At 40.9% G+C, this 27845-nt stretch overlaps 1 protein-coding gene across 1 annotated transcript in view; it reads right to left on the bottom strand.

Moving 5' to 3' along the window:
• LOC119778471 (polypeptide N-acetylgalactosaminyltransferase 10-like) overlaps positions 1-26277 on the bottom strand; it is a 38217-nt gene extending 11940 nt beyond the window's left edge. Inside the window, exons 1-4 of the mRNA XM_038277684.1 lie at positions 26096-26277; positions 19834-20017; positions 7902-8019; positions 2973-3080 (exon numbers count right to left, since the gene is read on the bottom strand). Coding sequence (XP_038133612.1) covers positions 2973-3080; positions 7902-8019; positions 19834-20017; positions 26096-26252 — 567 coding nt within the window. The 5' untranslated portion in view covers positions 26253-26277. The remainder of the gene's footprint in view (positions 1-2972; positions 3081-7901; positions 8020-19833; positions 20018-26095) is intronic.
• Positions 26278-27845: the final 1568 nt, after the last annotated feature.

Genomic DNA, 27845 nt, shown 5'->3' with positions numbered 1-27845 from the left:
TTCCACAACAGCAGCATGCTTATTAGTGCACTGTGCCTTTAATCTGTGTGCAGAATGTGGTTTGCCGTTGTCTGCATAAACTCATTGGGACAGACGTAGCCCTATAAAATATATCTGCAGCAACTTTCATCATTAATGGCAGAAACGAGCCTAAAACAAGCTGTGCCATTAATATTATTACTGCAGTACCATAATAAAGCCTAGAATGCCGCCATTTTCCTTCTTAGGCTGAGAACACATGAAATACTGATCAATCAGCCACTGATCCATGTTCCAACTCTGGTCCCATAAAACTCTGTTTCCATGTTTGGTTAATATAACTATTCCTTATTTCTGCACATTAATGATGTTTTTGATAAAAATCCTTTGGCTAAAATACCATCAGAACGCTGATAATATTAAGTGTGTCTCAGCCCCCCCCTCAGTGTCCACCATATTGGATCAGTCCATTTGCTGCACATGTTCAGAAAGGTCCAAACAGACAGCAGCAAACCATTTGAAAACAAACCATGCAAAGAGCAGTGTTGCCAACTTAGCGCTTTAGTCGCTATATTTAGCCACTTTTCAGACCCCTCTAGCACTTTGATTTCTAAAAAGCTCCTAGCGCCAAATCTAGAGACTTTTTTCTGGAGACTTTGGAGACGACATCTAAAAGCAGCGAACTCTGCTCTCCAGAGCGAGTAGATTGGTAACCCCGCCTCCTGCTCTCCTCTATCTTGTCTGCTGTCATGATTCATGCAGCTATTATTTCATCCAAATGAAAAATGGAGAACAGATAAGCAGATCATGGCTTGTCTACAGTGAAAAGAAGGACTGGGTTATTTACTTTGGCCTTTTTGGAAACACAGGAAGGAGCAATCAGCTAACTGAGCTTAGTGCTATGTGTTTTCTTCTCCATTTAGAGGGGCCCCTGCCTGTATTTGCCTAGGGCCCCAGAGTTCCTAAATCTGCCCCTGGTGGAAGGCAGAACAGCCACTTTGGGGAGTTGGATTCTATTTACTTCTTTAATCTGTAGTTTTCTCAAACATCCTCAGAAATAAGCAGTTTAACAGAAGCCTGTAACGCAGCATCCACCAGCAGCAGTGCCTCTGCACAATGTTTGGTCTTTGATCCGTCGGTAACTGATGACGCTTCAGAAAGCCGCTCCCTGCAGAGGACAACGTTGCAAACTTTATGGAGATTCAAACCTTCAGTCTGCAGAGCAGGGCAAAAAAAACAACCTGATGATAAAATGCAGAAAGTTTCCAACTTAGTCACTATACTTAAAGACTTCCAATCCCTTTAGCAACTTTGTGACTTTGTGTTGTTGGAGACTTTAGGATTAATACGTGAAAACAGGTGGGAGTGAGCTCCTCCCTCCCCCTAGAGGGAGTCAAACGCAGCTCTGCAGCCAAAGCCTGCAGGAAGTTCTCCTCCGGTTCTCTGACTGAAAGCCAGGTACACACACCCTGCTTAAATTGAAAAGGAAGATGTTAATATATATATTATAATATGATTGATACAGGTCTCCACTGTGTTTGATTCATGCATCAGAGGTCTATAGGTTCAGTCACATGTTCAGCTAAATCAGCCGTAATCATTAATATTCAGCTACAAGCATTTCTGCATTTTAAGGGTTTTGAAAAAGTTGACAGAACTTTCCGGGGGCAAACAAAACGTCTATTAATGTCCGACTTTTCCACCAACAGAAAGTCGGCCATCTTGAGGACTGAGATTTGGTACAATGTTCTAACCAACCGGAACCTCTAACTAAACTCTACTACAGCGTTGGTCTAAACTCCACATTTCTCTCATCTACTGATGTGTTGTGTTTGAATTAACTCCATCTGAAGCTTCTGAGGGACAGACTTTAAATTCCTCATACAGACATTGGGGGTCAAAGTGATTGAAAGATTTTATGTCTGCATTAATGAATATGGGCGGGGCCAAATTCAGACTTCTCCTCATAAATGAAAAGTTTTTTTGTCTCCAGGCTGAACTTTTACTGCGGATTAATTTACCAAGACCCATAAAAAGGCCTCTTGTTCCAATGGTCCCACCTCCACAGGAAGTCAGCCATTTTTAATCAAAGCTTTGGACTTACAGGCTTTAAATGGACAATTCATAGACTTAATGGATCAGGGATTAAACGCTATCAAAATATCTTTCCTGCATGTTTGCATGTGTGAAGCATCGAAACTAAAGTTGTTGTCAGGATCCACACCGGATTTCAGCTCCATTATGTTTGCGTTGTGTTATCTCCAACCAGCGAAAAACAAACAGGAATCAAGGCCAATATTTGGTGCACTCTCCACAGCGCCCCCTACGAACATGACCTAGCATTACATCTGACTTCCAGCCATCATGGTACTAGAACTTCCACAGAAGGGTATAAATCGGATTTGAGGCAAATCAGGGTTGGCGATTCCAGGTCTAAGGTCACCTGCGACTTTTAGTTTCGCTTTATGCTTTAAATTGATTATAATGAAATGAACAGAAAGCAGCATTTTGGCCAAATATGATTTTTCACTATTTTCATTTTGTTTCACTTACATTCTAAACACTTTCCAGAAAAATGGAAAAGAAGTTTGCAAAGTTTTTTTTTTATTACTGGAAATTTAAACATAAATCTTTTCTCCTACAACTTGTAGAAATTCAAGGTTATTTTTTACTTTTATAATTTTTCCATTATAATGAGTTTATTTTTTTTTCTGTTTTTTTTTATTTAATTAGCTTTTATTTTTCCTTTTTTGTGTTTTTTATCTTTTTAAGTCATATTAAAGGTGCTACACAAAAAGCTAGACTTTTACCAAAGTCGAATGCATAAAATAATTAATGGATAATATTTCTACAAACACATTCTACCAACTTTAGGTCAAACATGAAATAATATCTAAACATAAAACACTGAGATGCAAATAAATGACTGTAAATGGAAACCAGCTCTCTGTCCATCTATTGAAATCAACATGAAGGTAAATGATGAGTCTCACCCTTGCCAAACTGACCCCCCCTGGAACTTTATAGGGGACGTATTTCCTGTAGATGTGTCCCACCCGTGAGCAGGGGATGTCCTCCATCCGACCGCCACACATCCATACCTGGAGTGACATAAAGGGAGGGGAGTCAGCAGAGATCTGCATCAGAAAATGTTGTTTTATTTGTGCATCAGAGGAACAGATTGGAGATTATAGAAAACGCAGCACAGAATAACGAAAAGGCTAACGGCAGTTAGATCTAAAAGAACAAGATTAGCAGGACAGGAGGTTCTGGCATGGGATAATGTGAACCAGCAGAAAGAAATAAAAGTATCCAACTCAAAAGTAGAGACAGAGGTGAAGACTTGGAGTCATTTCTGGCACCCTTCAGATATCTACAAACCACAATCTGTGATTGCAGCATTATTGAAATGGTTCAACACTTAAATTACACACAGCTGAGCGAGGAAAAGTCAATTGCTCTTAGAAGAATAAGAGGCTAGAATTGAAATTTGAAAGCCAATTCAGAGGAGAGGAGCGAGCTTTTCAAGTACAAACAGCTCAGAAATGAAATGGCAAAGACTAGCTGATGAAAATGTTTATATAAAACAGCAGACTGATGAGTGCAGTAAACACAGTCAGCCCAAAAACTAGCAAAGCTAATGCTACGGAAAAGGACACAGACTTTATAAACTCTGCAGAGAAAACTGCTGTTTATAAAGAAAACATTTTACAAACATTTCTAATGTCTTTCAGTTCAAGAAGATTTATAAACTGTCCTTCTAATGTATAAAGCCTAAATAACAACCTGTCTACTTTTAAGGCTAGGCTTAAAACTTTCCTTTTTGATAAAGCTTCTAGTTAGAGTGGCTCAGGTTATCCTGAGCTATCTCTATAGTTCTGCTGCTATAGGCTTAGACTGCTGGAGGACATAGGGACCCCTTTAATCTCCTGGTATTATCTGCATCATCTGTTAGTTCAACTCCCAACTTCTCTGATTTTTCCCATCCTAGTACAGAAGCTTGGTCCGGCTCAGTGGAGCTGATGCCACAGTAGAAACACCTGGAAGTAGCCATTGATTAAAAACAGAGTTTTGATTTGCAGGTAGACTTGGTGGTTAAGAAAAGCAAAGCAGCAAACTCACCTTTATTGTATGCTTCATACTTTTTTTTTATCTCAGTTCTGTTTTTCTAAAGATATTAATTCCTATTTTGTTAAAAACTATTCTTACTTTTAGTTGTATTTGATGGCACAACTAACATTGCATCAAAAAATAAGAATATCCTGCAAAGTATTATCCTGGTTCTAAGCTGGGATGTTGCTGTTAATAAAATATGGCCTTTCTTCCAGTGCTTAGTCCTGTTTCTCTCCTAGACATAGCTGTGGGCTTAGTTTTTACTCCATGTTCTTTCTTTCACCCTAATGGAAAATGAAACCTTCTCATCTGCTGAACTGTTTTGTTCCTAAACGAGCCTCCGATGGGGCAGGTTTACCGTTATCCATCACGGCTTCTATCTTCTTCTATGTCTGATTCTGTCTCCTTAAAGCCCCGGTTAGCCTCAGCAGAAGGATGCTCACACCGTGCTTTAAAATTTTCTGCTCTACTCTCACTGCTTGTATGACACGATTCATTGATGAATGTCTTTAAAACTGAGAACAGGCTATTTCTCATACTTTTGTTTATGAACTGTCTCTATCAAATCCTTTGTAAGGAAAACTTCTGAATGATAAAAAGATATTATTTTATTGGCAGTAAAACTACAGAAATCCAAATGCGGCTCGTTTGGTTGCCCTTGGTTGCAGTTATTGATCTGCACAAAAGTTAACATCTACTATAGGCGCTGTGAAAATAATAAAACATGTGGAATTGGCCTAAATGGGAAAAACAGCCTCTGAGCTTTTTAAAGTCGAGGGTCTGAATGATTCATCCCGATTATTTATCAAAGGTTGAATGTTGTTGGAAGACATGATGTAATACTGTGACAGCATAATGTGTAAATCCTGAGTTATTCAACAGAACAGGCAGAAATCTTTCCCATAATGACCTTTTTTACTGAAGACATTTTGACACCAATCCAGGAGTCCAACCGAGATGATGAAGGCTCCTGGACGGGTGTCTGAAGGTATTTTAGAAAACGGAGTGAAGTCCTGATTTAATGCTGTTTGGTGGTTATGATGGAGATATAAGAACATGAAGCTTTTTGCTCCCAATCAGAAACAAGCAGCGTTTTTTTGCTGCACTATAAGCCGACCTTAGAAGGTCTTTTTTGGACAAATTGCTTCCTTCTGTTTGCAAACCTCCAACCTGACAAAAACAACACGATGAAATCTAGATTTCTACTCCTGCAACCTTTAGAGATTAATAACAATTTATCAGCCCATTTATTCATCTATTCGTCTTTTATGTTGTAAGAAATGTTTTGCATCTTTGATTACATAAAGTAGGGATGGATATTTTTAAAAGCAAGCCACATTATAAAAAAATAAAACTAGTTTATGCTGCATAATGAGGGTTTATTGGAAGAATAAAGTCTACTTTGTCAAAGCTTGGACCAACGTTAAGACTGATATGAATTATTTTGAAATAAAATCTCTATTCTGTATTCAGCGCAGTAACGCAGGGCAAAGCCTGCTTTGTTGATGTTTCTTTGTTGGCTTATCAGAGTTTGTGTTTAATTGGATCAGAGAAATTACCTTCAGAAGTTAATCCTCTACAGTAAGTGACTTCATGGATAACTGAGTCACTTTCATTCACTTCCTATTAGTAATGAGTCACCAAGCATAGGTAAGAAGTGGGAAGAGCTAAAAGAGATTTGACAGTAAATTCAATTTTTGACAAAAGGTTTCTCTCCCAGAAATGCAGAGTGTAGGAAAATGTATTTAAAAGAACAATCAGTGCAGCATGTGTCCCATCAAATCCACCTTCTCTGCAAAGACTTCTGTGCTTAATTGAGTGAGACGACAAAAGTCCTTAGTTGTTGGGAGCATAATCGAATTATCCTGAAGGGTTGTTGTGTGTTTGTCCAGAGCTTTCTGACAGCGGCCGCCGAGACGAGTCACAAGCGCTTACAGAATAATTCATGCTGAAGCGCCAGACAGAAACATCATCTAATACGGAGCTCAGAGTATGATGGATGTGAAAGCTGGACCCTTCAACGCTTCGTACCCGGCTCTGGAGCTGAACACAGAATGCTGCTCAAAAAGTCTTAACCCATTTAGGCCGGGAAAGCATTACCGCATTTCTACCATTCAAGCCGGGGGCGCTGTTGCGTAATTCTACCATTGACGCCGGGAGAGCATATAAGTCAAGCAAGAAGAAAGAAGTTTTTTTCAAGCAAACATGGAGGAGTTTGACAGAGAAGAGTTGTCGGAAGGCAGTGATTTTGAGGAGTGTGTCGGCTTTGATGACGGTATAGATGAAAATGATGACTTTGAACGCGCTGAACCAATCGAACTACCACCGCAATGCACGGAGTGTTTTCAACTGCACACCTGGAGTGAAAGTTGATTTGCCTGCAGACGCCACACCGTTGCAGGCATTTGAGCATATTTTTAATGAAGAACTTTGGATGCATCTAGTTACAGAGATGAATAGGTACAGTGACCAAACAAACCAAACTCCAACAAGAGCAAAGATGGCAAAGTGGTCACCCGTGACTGTGACGGAGATGAAGACATTTATTGGGCTGTGTATGTAAACCTCTCTTCAGGACGCAGTTCCCCCAAAATATGTCCCGGGACAGATTTGTGGCCATCTGGAGGTAGGTTGTATGCAATTTATAACACAGACATATGCATTATTATGCATAATAATACTGTTAATAAGTAATCATCAGATAGTTATTTATGTAATGTTTGTTCTTTATTTTGAAAACGTTTTATATTGCACATTCTCAATGAAGACATGACATATGGAAAAAATAAAAGGTTGAATTTTTTTTTTTTTGATTACTGCTTTTCACATTTTTTTTTTTTGGAAGAATTTCAAAGATAAAATATATTTTGAGTTCTATCTGCTACAGAAGCTGAGATATCAATAATGTAGGCGTTGACACAGTTGCTGAATTTACAGAAAAACTTCAGGTTTTAGGGGTATTTTTTAAAATCGGCCATAGGTTTTTAAGGTGTTTTTTCCAGGCGTTTTAGGCCTAAATGGGTTAAACACTAATAAGCTCTGGATGAAACGGTTTCTAAAATATCCTAAAAAAGGAGTTTTATCTTATTTATTAAAACTAGGAAGATCAATCTGCTACTTGGCCTCCTGTGCACAACCTGAGCCGGTCACAGCGTTAGGAAAGCTCTGCGTTTAAACCTGCAAGCTTTCTCTCTCCCCATCTTTTCCTGAGGATTGATGCTATAAAAACTCTTTGGTTCAGATATGCAAAAAAAAAAAGACAGAAGAAAGAAGAAGATTCCTAATCCTCCTATTTCCCTGAAATTTGTGTTATTGGCACCTTTAACCGCCACCTTGCTGCAAATCAAGCTTAAAGCCTCCTTCAAATTATTGGCTCTCCTTTTCAATTTGGCATCAAACCAAAATGGCTTCCAGCAAAGCAATGCTGCGGGCTCTGGTTCTACAGCTAATTTCCTGATGTTTATGTCTGTAGACATTCATTAAAATTCAGTCAGTCCAAGGATATAAGTTAAGTGCCTTCAGATAGACACTGGCTGCCAATTAAACTAATTCAGGGGCCACAAATGGTGGAACATGACATGAAAACTGATGGATGTTCACTTTTTTACCATTATCATTGATTCACTTTTAGATGGCTGAAAGAAAAGCATTACATAAAACGAATGCTGTCAGATCAGATAATGGGAAAAAGGTAAATTATGTAAATTGTGACAGGCCTGCGTACGCACTTCCTGCTTCAAAACAGAGAGGATGTTCAGTAGTATTTGTTCACACAGCTTAAATGTCTGCACAAGTGTTTTATTTTTCACCTTGAAGGAAATCTCGTACTGCTCCCCTCCCCAGATCTCCAGACCAGTGTCGTATCCCCCCAGCTCCCAGAACCACTTTCTGTCCACAGCAAACAGCCCCCCCGCCATCACAGGAGACCTGGAAGATAAGACAGCGAGCGGTGAGATCATCCGGAGAAGGAATAAACTAATTAAAATACGTAAAATGTAGAATAACAGCAGAGAGAGAAAGTTAGAGTTTTCATTCTTATTTAGGAGCTTTTTCCACATATAAGTCAGTTACTCTAAACTTGCTAAATGTTTGAATATTAATTGGTTGAATTTTAATTATGCAAATAAAAAAACAGACACAGGAAAGTCAACCTCTTGGAAAGGAACATTAACCAAATCTAATTTATTTAGCAAACCTAAACAGCACAACACCATCTTTATTCAAATTGCTATTGATTTATTGATCCATAAAGGAAACTCAGGCATCAATCATCCAAGAAAACCTCTGAAGCCTAAAGAGATGAAAAATATCCTGAGGCCAGAAAAGGCATTTCACCAGGTTCTAATCCTCAGTGACATGAACACCAAACAAATAAATATATATATACACGAATCTGTGAGTCCTGGTGACCAGATGGTGACTAGATGGTGACCAAATGGTGACTAGATGGTGACCAGATGGTGACTAGATGGTGACCAGATGGTGACCAGGTGGTGACCAGCTGGTGACCAGGTGGTGACTAGGTGGTGACTAGATGGTGATGAGATGGTGACCAGATGGTGACCAGCTGGTGACCAGGTGGTGACCAGCTGGTGACTAGGTGGTGACTAGATGGTGATGAGATGGTGACCAGATGGTGACCAGCTGGTGACCAGATGGTGACCAGGTGGTGACCAGATGGTGACCAGGTGGTGACCAGGTGGTGACTAGGTGGTGACCAGATGGTGACCAGGTGGTGACCAGATGGTGACCAGGTGGTGACCAGCTGGTGACCAGGTGGTGACCAGGTGGTGACTAGGTGGTGACCAGATGGTGACCAGGTGGTGACCAGATTGTGACCAGATGGTGACCAGATGGTGACCAGGTGGTGACTAGGTGGTGACCAGATGGTGACCAGGTGGTGACCAGATTGTGACCAGATGGTGACTAGATGGTGACCAGGTGGTGACTAGATGGTGACCAGGTGGTGACCAGGTGGTGACCAGATGGTGACTAGATGGTGACCAGGTGGTGACTAGATGGTGACCAGATGGTGACCAGGTGGTGACTAGGTGGTGACCAGATGGTGACCAGGTGGTGACCAGATTGTGACCAGATGGTGACTAGATGGTGACCAGGTGGTGACCAGATTGTGACCAGATGGTGACTAGATGGTGACCAGGTGGTGACCAGATGGTGACCAGGTGGTGACCAGATTGTGACCAGATGGTGACTAGATGGTGACCAGGTGGTGACTAGATGGTGACCAGGTGGTGACCAGATGGTGACTAGATGGTGACCAGGTGGTGACTAGATGGTGACCAGATTGTGACCAGATGGTGACTAGATGGTGACCAGGTGGTGACTAGATGGTGACCAGGTGGTGACCAGGTGGTGACCAGATGGTGACTAGATGGTGACCAGGTGGTGACTAGATGGTGACCAGATGGTGACTAGATGGTGACCAGATGGTGACTAGATGGTGACCAGATGGTGACCAGGTGGTGACCAGCTGGTGACCAGGTGGTGACTAGGTGGTGACTAGATGGTGATGAGATGGTGACCAGATGGTGACCAGCTGGTGACCAGGTGGTGACCAGCTGGTGACTAGGTGGTGACTAGATGGTGATGAGATGGTGACCAGATGGTGACCAGCTGGTGACCAGATGGTGACCAGGTGGTGACCAGATGGTGACCAGGTGGTGACCAGGTGGTGACTAGGTGGTGACCAGATGGTGACCAGGTGGTGACCAGATGGTGACCAGGTGGTGACCAGCTGGTGACCAGGTGGTGACCAGGTGGTGACTAGGTGGTGACCAGATGGTGACCAGGTGGTGACCAGATTGTGACCAGATGGTGACCAGATGGTGACCAGGTGGTGACTAGGTGGTGACCAGATGGTGACCAGGTGGTGACCAGATTGTGACCAGATGGTGACTAGATGGTGACCAGGTGGTGACTAGATGGTGACCAGGTGGTGACCAGGTGGTGACCAGATGGTGACTAGATGGTGACCAGGTGGTGACTAGATGGTGACCAGATGGTGACCAGGTGGTGACTAGGTGGTGACCAGATGGTGACCAGGTGGTGACCAGATTGTGACCAGATGGTGACTAGATGGTGACCAGGTGGTGACCAGATTGTGACCAGATGGTGACTAGATGGTGACCAGGTGGTGACCAGATGGTGACCAGGTGGTGACCAGATTGTGACCAGATGGTGACTAGATGGTGACCAGGTGGTGACTAGATGGTGACCAGGTGGTGACCAGATGGTGACTAGATGGTGACCAGGTGGTGACTAGATGGTGACCAGATTGTGACCAGATGGTGACTAGATGGTGACCAGGTGGTGACTAGATGGTGACCAGGTGGTGACCAGGTGGTGACCAGATGGTGACTAGATGGTGACCAGGTGGTGACTAGATGGTGACCAGATGGTGACCAGGTGGTGACTAGGTGGTGACCAGATGGTGACCAGGTGGTGACCAGATTGTGACCAGATGGTGACTAGATGGTGACCAGGTGGTGACCAGATGGTGACCAGGTGGTGACTAGATGGTGACCAGGTGGTGACCAGATGGTGACCAGGTGGTGACCAGATTGTGACCAGATGGTGACTAGATGGTGACCAGGTGGTGACTAGATGGTGACCAGGTGGTGACCAGATGGTGACTAGATGGTGACCAGGTGGTGACTAGATGGTGACCAGGTGGTGACCAGGTGGTGACCAGGTGGTGACTAGATGGTGACCAGGTGGTGACCAGGTGGTGACCAGATGGTGACCAGGTGGTGACCAGCTGGTGACCAGGTGGTGACTAGGTGGTGACCAGATGGTGACCAGGTGGTGACCAGATTGTGACCAGATGGTGACTAGATGGTGACCAGGTGGTGACTAGATGGTGACCAGGTGGTGACCAGGTGGTGACCAGATGGTGACTAGATGGTGACCAGGTGGTGACTAGATGGTGACCAGGTGGTGACCAGGTGGTGAACAGGTGGTGACCAGGTGGTGACCAGGTGGTGACTAGATGGTGACCAGGTGGTGACTAGATGGTGACCAGGTGGTGACCAGGTGGTGACCAGGTGGTGACTAGATGGTGACCAGATGGTGACCAGGTGGTGACCAGCTGGTGACCAGGTGGTGACCAGGTGGTGACTAGGTGGTGACCAGATGGTGACCAGGTGGTGACCAGATTGTGACCAGATGGTGACCAGATGGTGACCAGGTGGTGACTAGGTGGTGACCAGATGGTGACCAGGTGGTGACCAGATTGTGACCAGATGGTGACTAGATGGTGACCAGGTGGTGACTAGATGGTGACCAGGTGGTGACCAGGTGGTGACCAGATGGTGACCAGATGGTGACCAGGTGGTGACTAGGTGGTGACCAGATGGTGACCAGGTGGTGACCAGATTGTGACCAGATGGTGACCAGGTGGTGACTAGATGGTGACCAGATGGTGACCAGGTGGTGACTAGGTGGTGACCAGATGGTGACCAGGTGGTGACCAGATTGTGACCAGATGGTGACTAGATGGTGACCAGGTGGTGACCAGATTGTGACCAGATGGTGACTAGATGGTGACCAGGTGGTGACCAGATGGTGACCAGGTGGTGACCAGATTGTGACCAGATGGTGACTAGATGGTGACCAGGTGGTGACCAGGTGGTGACCAGGTGGTGACTAGATGGTGACCAGGTGGTGACCAGGTGGTGACCAGATGGTGACCAGGTGGTGACCAGCTGGTGACCAGGTGGTGACTAGGTGGTGACCAGATGGTGACCAGGTGGTGACCAGATTGTGACCAGATGGTGACTAGATGGTGACCAGGTGGTGACTAGATGGTGACCAGGTGGTGACCAGGTGGTGACCAGATGGTGACTAGATGGTGACCAGGTGGTGACTAGATGGTGACCAGGTGGTGACCAGGTGGTGAACAGGTGGTGACCAGGTGGTGACTAGATGGTGACCAGGTGGTGACCAGGTTGTGACCAGATTGTGACTAGATGGTGACCAGACGGTGACTAGATGGTGACCAGGTGGTGACTAGATGGGAACTTTTCATATTTTGTATTCATAAACACCAGGTCAGAGTCATGAAGTTCCCCTGAAAAGCAGCAGATGAATCAACAGTCCATCTGTTCTGCCACATCTTAAGACATAAGATCAAAACCTTCTCACCAACTAGAAGGGAGCCGGTAAAAACTTTACTATTTAGTGTAAATTAATAAGGACATAGAATAGGATTGATAAAGTGTGATGTAATATGTGATGAATGTTCTCCATTAAAGTGTTTATTTTAAATGCGGTGATCCCATGTGATGGATGCTCCTAAAGCACAGCTGCTATACAAAGGGCAGAATTTAGAAATAAATTGTTTCCCATATTTCATAGATAAGAATTTATAAAAATTATTTTTCTGTAAAACGCTTCTGCAACTGAAATCATAAAGATAGAGAAAGAAATTGATAAAAACTGTTTCGCATTTATTTTTATTTATCCTGATCTGGAAAACTAACATTTATTCCAGTTTCCACTGAAGGTATAAAAAAATTATTAGCAGGGACAGAAAACGCAACAGTTAAATTTAACATGAGCTTGAAAATTAATAAATATGTTTTCTTTTTTATATTGTTTTGCTTTTTCTCTTGATTTAAACAGGTACAATTTTGTCAATGGAATAAAATGAATTACATCTAAAATAAGAAAAAACTCTTATACAGTCTTATTTCAAGGGCAAAACTAGAAATATTTCAGTAGATATGACAACGTACAATAATCTAAGGAGAATTCAGGCAACTTCAATATATACTACATATAGTTAAAGAATCTATTTTTAATATTAAATAGAAGCAGAATGATGAAATATTTCAAACGTTTATATTCAGAGCAGCAATTAGTCCTAAATCAGCGGCAATAAGCCGTATTTATAAATGACCTGTAGGTATGCAGCACTTTATCCAAGTCAGGAGAAATCAACACAGCGCTTTACGCTACATTCAGCCATTCACCCATTCACTGATGGTGCTGAGCTACATTGTAGCCACAGCTGCCCTGGGGCTCACTGATAGAAGCCAGGCTGCCGTACACTGGTGCCACCGGGCCGACCAACCGACAGAGAGACAAACAGTCAGTCAGTCAGTCAGTCAGTATCTTTTACCGTCTAAATTTCCTTCATATTAATATCTGTCAGCTTCTGTTCAGCTAACCTGGAGGTTTTACCATCAAGCATCTTCCCCAGAGTCATGTGACTCACCATCGCTGGCTGCAGTGGGAACCAGTGAGCGTGTTCAATAGAGCGAGTCGAAGCATTGCATTGTGGGCCTGCTTTGCAGGCTGTTAGCCGTTGCTCACTGGAGGGAAATAAACACACTTCACCTCCGAGTTTAGTAGAAACAGGATTTCTTTGGGGGAGATTGCGATTATGTTTCATGAGGCAGAATAATTTAACCGCGAGCTAAAGGATGAGTAAGAGCAACATCTTTAGCGACGCTGTAAAGAAAACCAGGCTAATATTACCTTCAGCATATTAACCAGACAGAATAATGTAAACTAGCAAACGTCCCACTGATTGGAAATCTCTATAAATCAGTTCTTTATTCTCCAGGTTTTGTTTTATATTGTTAAAACACTTTATAGTGTTTTATTTGTTCATTACATTTTAACTCTTCACTATTACTTTATTCTTAAACATTTTTCTATGGTCCACATTTCTGGACTATTATCTTTTTGCTGCTGGAAACACCAGAATTTCCCCATAGTTGGACAATAAAGAGATTTTCTATTCTATTCTAAGACTTCAGTTAAAGGTGCAGTGTGTAACAAAATATATTTTTTGTATGGCTAAAATAACGTCCTAGTTTAATAATTACTAAATATGTCTAATAAAGTCTCATAAATACCAGTGTTTGGTCCTGGGCTGGAGTTATCAGGGGGCGGGGCATCCAGTGGGAGGGGCCATCAGCATTTCTGATCAGAGAAAAAGGTTAAACTCTGTTTTTATAAGTTTTATCCGTATCTGAAAACTGTTCATCAGTGGAGGAGTTTAAATCAAGCAAACAACCGATGGATGATTCTGCTTTTTATTGCAGGAAGGACCTTAAATACTCTTTGAATGATGAGATGCAAGAAAAACAAACTAATAAAAAAATAACCATAAGAAAACTAAAACGGTGCAGTTATAACTAAACAGAAACCTTTTATGAGGGAGGTGATCTTCAGAACGGGCGGGGGGGGGGCTTTCTGCTGGAGGGGTCCGTTCCTTCAATAAAACAGTGAAGTTTATGTTAAATTGCAGAGGATGATTCCCTGCATCCAGAAAGAGCAGAATGTCTCTTATCAGCTTCCGTAGGAGGCTGACAGCGAGGCCCCAGTCTGAGGTGGATCATTCATTTCATGCAACACTAAGGCTGGTTTATAATCACAAACCAGGTGGTCTGCGTGTGTGAACACAGATATGCCCGGCCCCCTCCTCAGACACTCTGCTGCACCTCTCCCTAACTGTAGGTGAGCGCAGACAGGAGGCCTCTGATTGGTCAGATCTACATCCGCTCTACTCTATGCCTATTTCCTGTTTGGTTCTTTACCGGCTTGTTTTGTTTGTCTGGCCGCCATTGTGGAAAACGCCTGGTGAAGATGGAGCAGCTAGCAGAACGAGGTGCGCGAGAACGCTAGGACCCTTTTTCCACCTGGATCCCCGCTCTTTTTGGCCCTCATGTCCCTCCGTTGTCGGACAGACTTGCCCCCACTACCTCACCGCCTCGGCCGTATCTAGACCCACAGCTGGTTCCTGATTGGCCCGTTGTGGCGTGGAATAACAGCGCAGACCACGCTGCAATATTGGGCAGAAATCAACGATATCTGCGACACGCTCTGAAAATAAATCAATGTTGGCAGTTTATTTCTTTTCTCCTATTTAATAAAGAACAGCTAATCTGATTTTGCAGCCGTTAGAATCCTAAAACTGAGCTGATCTTAATCCAGGTTTATCTCTTTCCTTTCTTAAATATTAAGTTTATTGAATTGGGACATGAGTCCAAATTTAGTTAAACAGATATGAAAACATGAGTTGGTAAGATAATAATAAAAAAAAACTAAATCCTTTAATGTAAAGGACATTAAGATTTAAGAGTACTAATTCAAGATGCAAATACATGATGTAGGTTAGAGTAAAATAAATTAACTAAAAAAAACTATTGGCTATTTACTTGTTCTTATATTTCTTATATATATATATAAGATATTTGTTCTGCTAAAACAGAGAAAAGAGAGAAACGGGATATGGGGGGAAAAAGACTGCAAAAACTGATGATAATAAAAAGGAAACAATAACTTAAAGGAATAGTACACCCAAAACATGATTAGCCTTCATTTTCTACTCACCCCCATGCTGAACAACACTCTGGAGTACTTTTTTGATATCTCAAATGCATCTGGAGATCTGGGAGGCTTCTTGCTGTCTGCTGACATTCAAATAATGGAGGTCTATGGCGCCCGAGGCAGAAAGGTCCATAAAAGTCCACAAAAAACGTGTCAATATTCCTCCATACTGCTCGTCCAATGTATTCCAAGTGTCCTGAGTGGGTAGCGTCCAGAATTTACTCGAAACGAAGTCATTTAGAATGTTTTTAGAGCATAAACAGTAGTGTATAGGATTTCCTGAAAGCGCGTTCACGAGTCTACGGAAACCGGCAGACCAACCCAGCGCATTCAGCTCGGCAAAGAACTCATGCTCTTCCTCAACACTGAAGTCCTCAGACGTTTTTCTTTCGTTGTTTCTTTCTTTGCACAGGTAAACAGCATATTTCTTCTTCTACGCTTGCATTATCGGCAGAGCAGACGCTGAATGCGCACTTTCATCTGGTTTGGTCTGCCGGCTTCCGTAGACTCGTGAACGCGCTTTTAGGAAATCCTATACACTACTGTTTATGCTCTAAAAACATTCTAAATGACTTCGTTTCGAGTAAATTCTGGACGCTACCCACTCAGGACACTTGGAATACATTGGACGAGCAGTATGGAGGAATATTGACACGTTTTTTGTGGACTTTTATGGACCTTTCTGTCTCCTACGCCATAGACCTCCATTATTTGAATGTCAGCAGACAGCAAGAAGCCTCCCAGATCTCCAGATGCATTTGAGATATCAAAAAAGTACTCCAGAGTGTTGTTCAGCATGGGGGTGAGTAGAAAATGAAGGCTAATCATGTTTTGGGTGTACTATTCCTTTAATCTTCTGCCACTAAATAATGCTACTAACATAATCACAACAATGACCGTTATGAAAATAATTATTATTATTAATCAGAATAATGACAATTAATGAATTACACAAAATCATGCACTGATAGCAGATTCATTAAATGATCATACAAGTTTTAAATCCCATGAATATTACATGTAATCACACTGCAAAAACAGGATATGAATGGATAATAAAACGTTACGATTAAAACTATAAAGGTTTAAACTATGAGGCTTTAAACGCAGCAAAGAGCTCAGCTCAGCCTTTCCATCCAAACTCATAGTTTGATACATTTATGAGTTAAACATTTAATTCTTGTTACAAATAGATTCATGACAATTCAGGAAAAAATATGAAATCCAGGAGAATAAAACTACACACCCACACAAACACGTATATATATATATATATATATATATATATATATATATATATATATATATATATATATATATATATATTTGTAATAATGAATTAAATGAAGTAAATCTTGCCATCCAGCCCAGAAACATCCAATAACATAATTTCCATCTGTTAGAGAATAATGAGCAAACAAAGCGCCTGTAACTGTATTTCTCTTAATGTAAAATGCTAATGAGTTGACCTCCTGTCACCTCGCTCAGCGCCCATCGTCTGTTGCTAGGCGACGGCTCTGTGTAAAGCTGCCTGGGTCTAATGGTCAAAGATTATACAAACTGAATTTAAGCAATTTTTTTATTCAAGTTAAGATACTCACAAGGACACAGTTTATATTGTAAAATATTTCTCCATGAAAACTTTCTTACTTACTAATATTTAATTGTTACTAAAACCGGAATCGTTCCAAACACCGTTTACTCTATAAATAAAAGTGTATAACAAGGGAAAGGGTTTATATTTAATAAAATAAGTTTATCCATTTGGTAAATCGTGGTGAACATTGTCAGTCTTCCTCCTCAGAGTGTCTCATTCTAAAATAACTAAATAAAAACTAGGCTTGTTCTTGGTCGGTTCTATAAAACCTGGAACTCAACAAAATTTCTGACATTTGAATTGAAAAATCTTCCTGGATGGAAGAGAAACGTCTTCAAACCTGGAAACAAAGTCCAGAGGATTGATTTTAAACTTTTTTGGATCCATTTGGAAGCAGAAATATTTGAACTGAAACATTTAGACAGAATGAAATAGTATTAGTTAAAAAAAGTCCACAATGCAGGAACATAGACATATAGCTAGAGAGCATAAAATAAAAGGAGGATTATCAGCATGACTGACACGATATAAAGATTATTTTTATAATGTTTTTTTATAAACAGCAGCAGGCGTTGTTAATAACCACGTATTAAAAGGTGGGATGGTTTGTGTGTCAATGGACAGAAAGAATTATTCATATAAACCTTATTAATTGCTTTTGTCCCTCAGTTTTTCTTGACGTTGTTCCATATAAATCACAGTAATGTGTTAAACTGAATTATGCTCCTAGCTTGGTTTGCTGAGATCAAACTGGTTCGATGCAGGTAAGAAAAACTGGATCTTAAAACTTGTATTTTCCTGTCAGTGGGACGCTGGCTGCTTCCAGATGGAGAAGGACTGACTGACCAGACTAAGACTGAGATTAAATCAAGATTTGGGGCTTTACTACATTTGGCCAATTTTAAATGGTTTAATTTAAATGTTGCTGTTTTTTAGATGAAGCAAAATCTAAGTCAATAGGTCATTTTTATTCCTGCTGCCCATTCAGGATTAATTAGAAACGCTGTGGCTTTTATTCCACATTCCATATTTAGTTTACTGACCTGGAAGAAGACGAGATGCTTTGATTTCTTTCCACAGAAATTACAAGAAAAGGAGAAAAAGGACCAAGAGGTGCTTCCATCGACCAAACAGTCAATGACAGACAAGAAGATGATAAAATTGTTCATTAAACAAACACTTTTCCCCTCTGAGCCTCATTTTCTGCTGCAGCAACGTCAATCAGAGAGAAAATGAAATCTTTGCGACTCAAATTGAATTTGCACTGATGAAGGTCATTTGATTGAGCAAGAAGAGCAGATTAATTGATTCGGATTGTTCTGCACCTTATTTCTTTCTCCTCCTGCTGCACAGACCCTCTGCCTGATCAGACCTCCAGTATTTCTAAACAGTCTCTGATTTATAAACACAGACGGTCTCTGGAACGGAGCATCTGGCATCAGAAGCAGAAAACTGCAAACTTTACTTTATTTACTCTGCTTCCATCGTTCAAAGGGAAACTGTGGCGAGGAACGATGCCGTGCAAACGGATGTGCCAAAACCAAAAAAATACATATTCTAAAGTGCTTTATTTTGTTTAATAGTTAAAAAGTTTACTAAATATAAACTAGTAGACAGAGTAACAGCGATAAACAGTATATTTTATGTCATTTATAAAGTTTTATGCAGTTATGTTGATTAATCTGAGGGATGAGGTCCCTCCTCTGCTTCCTGGGTCATTTTTTTATTTTTATTGGGATTATTTTAACATAACTGATCATTATCTGAACTGATGAAATTATTAAATTACCCTTTAAAACCCACCAGTGGAACCTAAGTGGGGGGGTAATAATTCAGAATGCATAAAATGCATAATGCACATTTTTAAGTTCCAAACCCTACAGCTCTGGAACTGTTACAGAAAGAGGTCTGGAATTTTCTGCATCTGTGGTTGAGATGATGTAGAACAAATTTAATACAATAAAACCTGCTTTTTTTTAAAAAGAATGTTTTTATTACTGCTGTTCAAAAAAGACTGATCTTTTCAGAGAATAAAAAAACAAAACAACTTTGAGTCATGTTTAAACTGATGCAGGTTGGTCTGTGTTCTACTCACTAAATTTTAATTTATATATTAGTAAAGAAGAGGATGTTACCTTTTAAATGATGTATTGCACATATAATCTGGGCTTATGGTTCCTAAGTTATTTGCTTTTCCATTTGGGTACGCAGAATAGACGAGGATTACCCAAAATGAGGTGGATATTAAGAGGTTAAAGCAAAAACAATAATCAAATAAAAATCTTGGTCGCAGTGAAACTACCAAAAAAAAAAAACTTCTATAAATTCCAACTAAAACTTTTGAGAAACCAAAAAAACGACTCAGTGAAGAAAAACATAATTTTACATATTTGCATTTTTCTAATTAGTTCAAGTTATAAAAGATCCCTAAAATATATTTAAAAACAAAATCCGGACGTTGAAGATGTTACTTTGATCTTTGTGTGAAGAAATGTAAAGAAAACACTTTAAGAATCTAAGTTCAATGTTCTGAGCTTTTTCCTGAGTTACTGACCATAGATGCTGCAAATATTTAAAAAGCAGCAGATTTTCATTAAACATGAAACCAGAAAATTAACGTTTATATCCTTGATTAAAGCTCAAAGAAAATGTAAAAACTCTGAAAAGGATGTGAGCTCCAGGACAGAAATAAATGTTTAGATGAACAGCGAGGAGCCACTGATAAATGCACTCTTAGCACAAGAGGAAAGATGTTTGAAAGCGTCTGAAATGACTCTGCTCACTCAAACGGCTCACTGGGGTCGTCCTTCTGCAGCTCTGCAGGGATGGGGATCCGTTTGTAGTACATTTCCCAGTCGAAAGCCCCTCGCATGGCATCGCCCGCCTGCGTTTCATAGCCAAAGTTGTCGTGGTCGATGACGTCGATCATCGGGCAAACGATGGTCTTCCTGTTCTGGGCGATTCGGTCTAAAGAGGCATAAAAAAAAGCAGCGTTAAAAGCAATAGCCTGACTTTTTGCTTTTAGAGATTTCTTCTCTCAGACTGTAAATGTCTGGGAGTTTCTAGAAAGTCTCTACTGTCACAAACACCTAAATACAATGAAAACCATTAAACTAATCTTAGAATAATCAATTATTTCAGATAGAAAAACACCATTTGGTTCCTTTATTTTATTGCAGCAGACAGACTTTATCAGATAGAAACAGCTTTTCCTCTGAGTGTATCTGAGCAGGGGAGTAAAAACCTTTAGAAACTAGAAGTAGGTCCATTCACCTTCTAATGAAGAACTCAGGATTCCCACAGCTTGGAAAAAATTCCTGGCAAATGAAAGATGTATGAAGCCTTGAGGTATGGATTGTGAAACTGATGTGACAGAGCCTAAAACTTTCATCCTTTTTCACTAAAACACTCAGAATCTCTAAACAGAGTCGCTCTATTTTCACCTCTTCTTCAGCTCAGACTTTATAGACAAAATAAAAGCACTTTTTCAAACAAACCTTCCTAAATCACCTCATTTAAAATAGTGACTATTCCAGGGTTCCTACAGCATAAGGCGAGTTAAATTCAAGACTTTAAGACTTTTAATGCCACTTGAAAGAAAAATTTAAGACCAAATTTACAAGAACCAATAATGGCAAGATGTTATTTAAAAAAAAAAAAAAAAAAAATTTTTTTTTATCTATTTTATTTAGATTACAAAAATAAATTGTAATAAAAATAATCCTATTTATGATGTTTTAAAAATTAAGACCTACGAAAGACTGATTTAAGACATTTTAATACCAATTAAGGCCTTAATTTTATTTTTGAAGAATTCAATGCCTTTTAAGACTTTTCAAGGACCCGCGGGAACCATGAATTAAACGATCAAAAAAGAACAGATTTTATTTTAGCAACAGGAAAAAAGCGTTTATTGCAAAATGAACCACATATTTTATTAACCATAAATAACATCAGAAAGCAGAAATATCAGCGAGCTGCACTGATGGCTGTAATATGAGACCCTGAGAATAAAAAGATATAAAAGCTTCACTCAGATTCTTTAAAGATGTGGAGAGAAGATCATTTCCAGCAGTCAATAACACCAAGTAGCTGTTCTCTGGCTGATTGTCTCATCATTGCAGAGGAATAGTCAAATGTTTGCCGGGGGCCAGAACGGGCGACATCAAATCCTACCTGAAACTGCTGGCTAAGGATAAGGTTAAATACAGTAAGATTGTTATTCACGCTGGTGGTAATGACACCCGGTTACGCCGATCGGAGGTCACTAAAATTAGTGTTGCTTCGGTGTGTAAGTTTGCCAAAAAAATGTCGGACTCCGTAATTTTCTCTGGTCCCCTCCCTGATCTGACCAGTGATGACATGTTTAGCCGCATGTCGTCATTCAACCGCTGGTTGTCTAGGTGGTGCCCTGAAAACAACGTGGGCTACATTAATAATTGGCAATCCTTTTGGGGAAAGCCTGGTCTGATTCGGAGAGACGGCATCCATCCCACTTTGGATGGTGCAGCTCTTCTTTCTAGGAATCTGGCCACATTTATTAGTCCTCCAAAACCCTGACCACCCAGGGTGCAGACCAGGAAGCAGAGTTGTAGTTTAACACACATCTCTGCAGCTTCTCTACTGTTACCCACTCTTTACTCCATCCAGACAGTGTCTTGCCCACGACCAAAATCTAATAAATTAGCAAAGATTCCCAAAGGAGTAAATCATGATAATCTAATTAAAATCAAAATAACTCCAATTGGGGAAAAAGTTAAAACAATTAAATGCGGTCTGTTTAACATAAGATCGCTTTCCTCTAAAAGTCTACTAGTTAATGACTTGATTTGTGATAATCACATTGACTTGTTTTGCCTTACAGAAACCTGGCTGCAGCAAGAGGATTATGTGAGCATAAATGAGGCAACTCCTTCAAGCTATTTAAATTTTCACATCCCCAGAAGTTCTGGGCGAGGAGGAGGAGTAGCAACAATCTTCCAGTCTGACTTACTGATTACTCTCAAAACAATTAATACCTACAACTCTTTTGAACATTTAACCCTTAATTTCCCTGATCCAAATTTCAAGGCAAGAAAACCTCTTCTTTTTGTAACTTTGTATCGTCCACCAGGTCCTTACTCTGAATTTTTAGATGAGTTTTCAGAGTTCCTTTCTGATTTGGTATTAAATACTGACAGGGTCATCATAGTGGGAGATTTTAACATCCATGCTGACATTGAAGGCGATAGCTTAAGAGCAGCCTTTAATGCTATCTTAGACACTATTGGCTTTGTTCAAAATGTGAATAGTCCCACGCATTCTCATCTTCATACTTTGGATCTTGTGCTGACATACGGCATAGAATGTGAAGAAATAACAGTATTTCCTCACAACCCTGTCCTCTCTGACCACTTTCTAATAACCTTCAGGATTACTTTAACAGAGTTCTCCTCCCCCAAAAGAAGGTTCAATTTTAGTAGATCTTTATCAGATAGTGCAGTTATAAATTTTAAAGAATCTGCTTCACTTTCTCTCTGCTCTGTGTCACTGAGCAGTGCTGCAGAGTGCAAAAGCTTAGCTTATTCCCCTTCACAGGTTGATGATTTTGTTGATGGGGTTGCTAGTTCTCTGCGTATTGCCTTAGACAACGCAGCTCCTTTGAAAATGAAAACCGTTAAAAATAGAAAGCTTGCTCCTTGGTTTAATGCAGAGCTGCGTACTTTGAAGCAAAATGCTAGGAAACTGGAGAGAAAATATCGCTCCACAGGCCTGCGAGAGTCCTTCCTAGTCTGGAAAAATGGTTTACTGCTGTATAAGAGGACCCTTTGTAAAGCAAGAGCAGCATACTTCTCCTCATTAATAGAGGAGAATAAGAATAATCCTAGATTTCTTTTTAATACAGTTGCCAAACTCACCCAGAGCCATAGCTCTGTTGAACCGTCCATTCCACCTGCTCTTAGCAGCAATGATTTTATGGGATTCTTGACCGTCTCTTGACCCAGATGACTTGGTCAATTATAGACCTATATCCAATCTTCCTTTCTTATCCAAAATTCTTGAGAAAGTAGTTGCCAAACAAGTTTGCGATCACTTCCACCATAATGAACTTTTTGAAGAGTTTCAGTCTGGCTTTAGAGCTCATCATAGCACTGAAACAGCTCTGGTGAAAGTCACTAATGATATTCTCATGGCCTCAGATAATGGACTTGTATCTGTGCTCGTCCTGTTGGATCTTAGTGCTGCATTTGATACAGTTGACCATAATATTCTTTTAGAAAGACTTGAATATTTTGTTGGAATTAAAGGAACAGCACTAGACTGGTTTAAATCTTATCTATCTGATCGAATTCAGTTTGTTCATGTTAATGATAGATCTTCAACACGCTCAAAGGTTACCTGTGGAGTACCACAGGGATCAGTGCTAGGACCAATTCTCTTTACTTTATACATGCTCCCAATTGGTAGAATTATTAGACAGCATGGGATTAATTTCCACTGTTATGCTGATGATACCCAGCTATATCTGTCTATAAATCCAGATGAAGCTAACCCATTACATAGATTACAGGCATGTCTTGAAGACATAAAAACCTGGATGACTCTTAACTTTCTGCTTCTGAATGCAGACAAAACAGAAGTTATAGTCTTTGGACCAGAGTCTCTGAAAAAGAAACTGATTAGCCAGTCACTTCATTTGGATGGGATTAAACTGATTTCAGATAATAAAGTAAAAAATCTTGGTGTTATTTTTGATCAGGACCTGTCATTTAAATCCCATATCAAAGAGGTTTCTAGAATTTCCTTCTTTCATCTGAGGAACATTGCAAAAATTAGAAATATCCTGTCCAGGGGTGATGCTGAGAAACTAGTCCATGCATTTGTTACTTCAAGGCTGGACTATTGTAATTCTTTACTATCAGGAAGTCCACAAACTGTAGTTAAAAGCCTTCAGCTGATCCAAAATGCTGCAGCCAGAGTTCTAATGAAAATAAAAAAGAGAGATCATATCTCTCCTATCCTGGCTTCTCTTCATTGGCTTCCTGTTAAATCAAGAATAGAATTTAAAATCCTTCTTCTCACATATAAAGCCTTAAATGGCCAAGCTCCATCTGATATCAGAGATCTGATTGTTCCTTATGTTCCTAACAGAGCACTTCGCTCTCAATCTGCAGGTTTACTAATCGTTCCTAGAATTTCTAAAAGTAGAATGGGAGGCAGATCTTTTAGTTATCAGGCTCCTCTCCTGTGGAACCAACTACCAGTTTTAGTCCGTGAGGCAGACACCCTGTCTACTTTTAAGGCTAGGCTTAAAACTTTCATTTTTGATAAAGCTTATAGTTAGGGTGGCTCAGGTTATCCTGAGCTATCTCTATAGTTATGCTGCTATAGGCTTAGACTGCTGGAGGACATAGGGACCCCCATTTAATCATTCTGCTTCATTCTCTCTCTGTTCTCCTATTCTGCAGAATCTGTTAGTTCAATCTCTAACCTTCTGCTCTCTCTGCTTTTCCTCAGAGTAGCTTTGCCTCGTCTGTTCCTGTTTGGTTGTGACGTCATCCTGGAAAAAAAACATCAGCTGTGCTGCTTCTATCAACACCCTTGTTAATACATGTTGGAGATCGGCCTGTTTTCCAGTGTGGTCCTGTTTCTCTGACCGTGACTGAGTGGATGTGCTCTCTTCGTCCTCTGGAATGGGAGCTGCCTTGGAGCTCGTCTGCCTGGCTGTGTGTTTCCTGGACGGGGCCGCCTTTTACAGCTGCTTTTTGTATCTCTGCTTCTGTCTCCTTGAACCCCAGTGGGCCTCAGCAGATGGCCGCTCACACTGAGCCTGGTTCTGCTGGAGGTTTCTTCCTGTTAAAAGGGAGTTTTTCCTCTCCACTGTCGCTACAAGCATGCTTAGTGTGGGGGATTGTATTTGAGTCAATGCAATCAACTGGTTTTCCTTAGATAGAAAACTTTGTATCAATTTGACTGTATGATCTGGTTGAACTGTAAAGTGCCTTGAGATGACATGTGTTGTGAATTTGGCGCTATATAAATAAACTGAATTGAAATTGAATTGAATCATCTTTTCTTCTGCAGAAGCAACTGAATGTGTTTTAATCAGGCCTCTTATTGCAGCAGCACTGAGTCACATGGGAGCAGCTTTCCATAAAAACAACATTTATACTCATCAAGTTTGTTTGGTGCGACATTCTTTCAGTTATAAAGCAATTGAAAAATGAGGTGTAACACAGGTGAACCACAGTCGCTCCACTGAGCAGACATGGAGAGAACAGAAACCAGGAAACGGAGGAAAACTGAGGCTCTGCTGCATCCAGCGCCTCAGTCAGACTTTTTATTTCTAATTTTGGAACAGACAGACGATGCATCCTGAAAAGATGAAGGAGCATAGCTGCAGCAGCGCTGCCAAGCAACAGCCAGTAGATCAGGTATGAATTCAGCGCTTCATTCGCCGCCACGGCGGCTCCACGGCGAAGCTCCTCTTCTTCATCTGAACTAGTTTGCATTCATAGCAGAAGCAAAGCTAGAGGAGAAGCGGCCTGGATGCTCCTCTGCGCCTCTTTCAGGATGTTTACCCGCCCCGTCCTATTGGGATGAGGCCCAGGGGGGCGTTCACCAAACACTGGGGGTTTATGTCTACTGGCTGCCTTCTGCACAGCGCAGGCTCCCAGGGAGACGGTGGAGGGACAGGGAGGAAGATGGCTACTACTGAGACCCACAGAAAGACAACTGGCTGAAGAGAGAAAGTTCCACCAACATATTTAGTCTATAGATAAATCAGCCAACATCTATACAGTATAATTAGATAAGAACATTAAAACGGTATAGAGATAAAGGCCAAACTATAGAACAAATAAATCAGTACAAATGTCCACCTGTTAGAACATCAATAAATGCAAAATAAAATGATGCAACTTCAAGAAAACAAACCTTTAACAGAAAGAAATGGAGCGTTTATCTCTCAGCAGAAACAATGCTTATAAAATGAGAGAACGTTCTCATTTAAAGCGATTGGTTGATCATTTTTCAGTAAATTCAGATAAATGACGTTTTGCTCACCAAGCATAGGAGGCAGCCAGTTGACATTAGCCTCACAGTGAGAGTCCAGGAAGGTGATGACCTCGCCTACGGCGGCGGCGGCTCCCAGCAGCCGAGTCCTGATCAGCCCCTCCCTCTTCTTGGTCCTCAGGATGCGAACCTTTGGCAGCCGTACCATGTATTCCTCTAACGCCACTTTAAGGTGCTCTGAAAGGAAAACACAATGACTTAGATTACGGCTTATTGATACCGACTGACACAAACAGAGATGCTTTAAATAACTTTCATTCCAAATAAAAGTTAAAATCAATCTACCGGACTTTGTTTCCAAGTTTTAAGACGTTTCTCTTCCATCCAGGAAGATTTTTCAGTTCAAAATGTCAGAAATAGTGTTTAGTTCCAGGTTTTATCCAGCAGCCCAACAAAGCCTGGTTTTAGTTTAGAAAACATGCAAATAGAAACGGATGAACGGGTCCCCCCCTTTGGAATGGGGGTCGTTTAGCTTCTTTGTTAGCCTGCAATGCCCCATACCTGTCTATGTCTCTGAAAGGGGGGGCGTTAGAGGGAATAGTTGGCCTGGCTGAATAGGTGAGGTCTTGGTTGGTTTTTCTTTCTCAGCACAGACGGCTTCCTTCACGCCCTAAATCGCCGTCCTACATGCCTTCACCAAGCAGGATCAGAAGGAAACCATTAGCGTTGTGATGAAGCAGTAGATCTTTGCCACGAGCTGCAGAACGAGATGTTCTCCTTCAGGCCGAAACATCATAACACCATCAGCCTAAAGGACAAACTGACTTCTCTCACGTTTCAGCAATTTGTTACTTTACTGCAGTCATTACACCAAATTTCCCCCTCAAGGGTCAGAGTCCGACTGTGAGCGATAAAATAAAGGATTAAATCAACCTCGTCTAACATGTGAAGCTATAAACCTGCTGGCAGAAATCAGGATCCCACCAGAAATGAGGAGAGTCATCATCTCAGCAGAATGCACCGCAGGGGGGAGGCTGCTCCCTAAGATAACCTCTTTTCTTTATTTAACACAACATGATCCAAAGGTTTATTTAAGTCTGACCTGAAGGTCTGATGGATGATTTCCATCTTTTCCCTCCTTAAAAACCTGCTAAAACTTTAAGGAAACGTTCTGCTGTTCAAACAGCAAATCTGCTGAAACCTCGCAGAAGATAAAGGAAATAAAAAACTGCATCAATCAAACAAAAGCAGAAATGCACTTTTCATTTCTTCAGTGCTGTGTGTCTGTGACAGGTCACTGCGGCGGCCGTCGAGTCATTCTGACAGGTCAATAGAAAGATGAAGTGAAATCTAAAGACGCGTTTCTATTCGCCATCTGACTGCTGTCATGGCTGCCGTTCAGACCCGGATCCATCATTCCGTCCGCCAGCCATCTGACTCCATCCATTATTCGCTTCAGTTTCTATTCCAAACATCCTGCTGAAAGGAATGCGCCTTTAATTCTGCTTTATTTGGCAAAAGTCTGGAAGAGACAGCATGTGGAAAAAGCCAGGAATACTTTCATACAAACAGATTGGTTCATCATAGATAAACACAAAGCAGATGCAACTAAAGGAGAAAAAAAAAACACTTCTCCCCACCTGAAAATAATGCTGAGTCAGCAGTGTCCTATAATCCATCTGTTTATTGGAATAAACTGTTTATCTCCGTCCAAAGCTGCTCTGGCTGCTTCATCATCTTCCCTTCATCTAACAGTTAAACAGCCTGTAAAATAATTCACTCTTATTGTTTTTAAATTTTA

The sequence above is a fragment of the Cyprinodon tularosa genome, unplaced genomic scaffold (assembly GCF_016077235.1).
Source record: "Cyprinodon tularosa strain WSP-4 unplaced genomic scaffold, ASM1607723v1 ctg1339, whole genome shotgun sequence".
NCBI classification, from domain to species: Eukaryota; Metazoa; Chordata; class Actinopteri; order Cyprinodontiformes; family Cyprinodontidae; genus Cyprinodon; species Cyprinodon tularosa.
The sequence above is the reverse complement of the archived record's forward strand: the minus strand, read 5'-3'. Positions and strand labels throughout refer to the sequence as shown.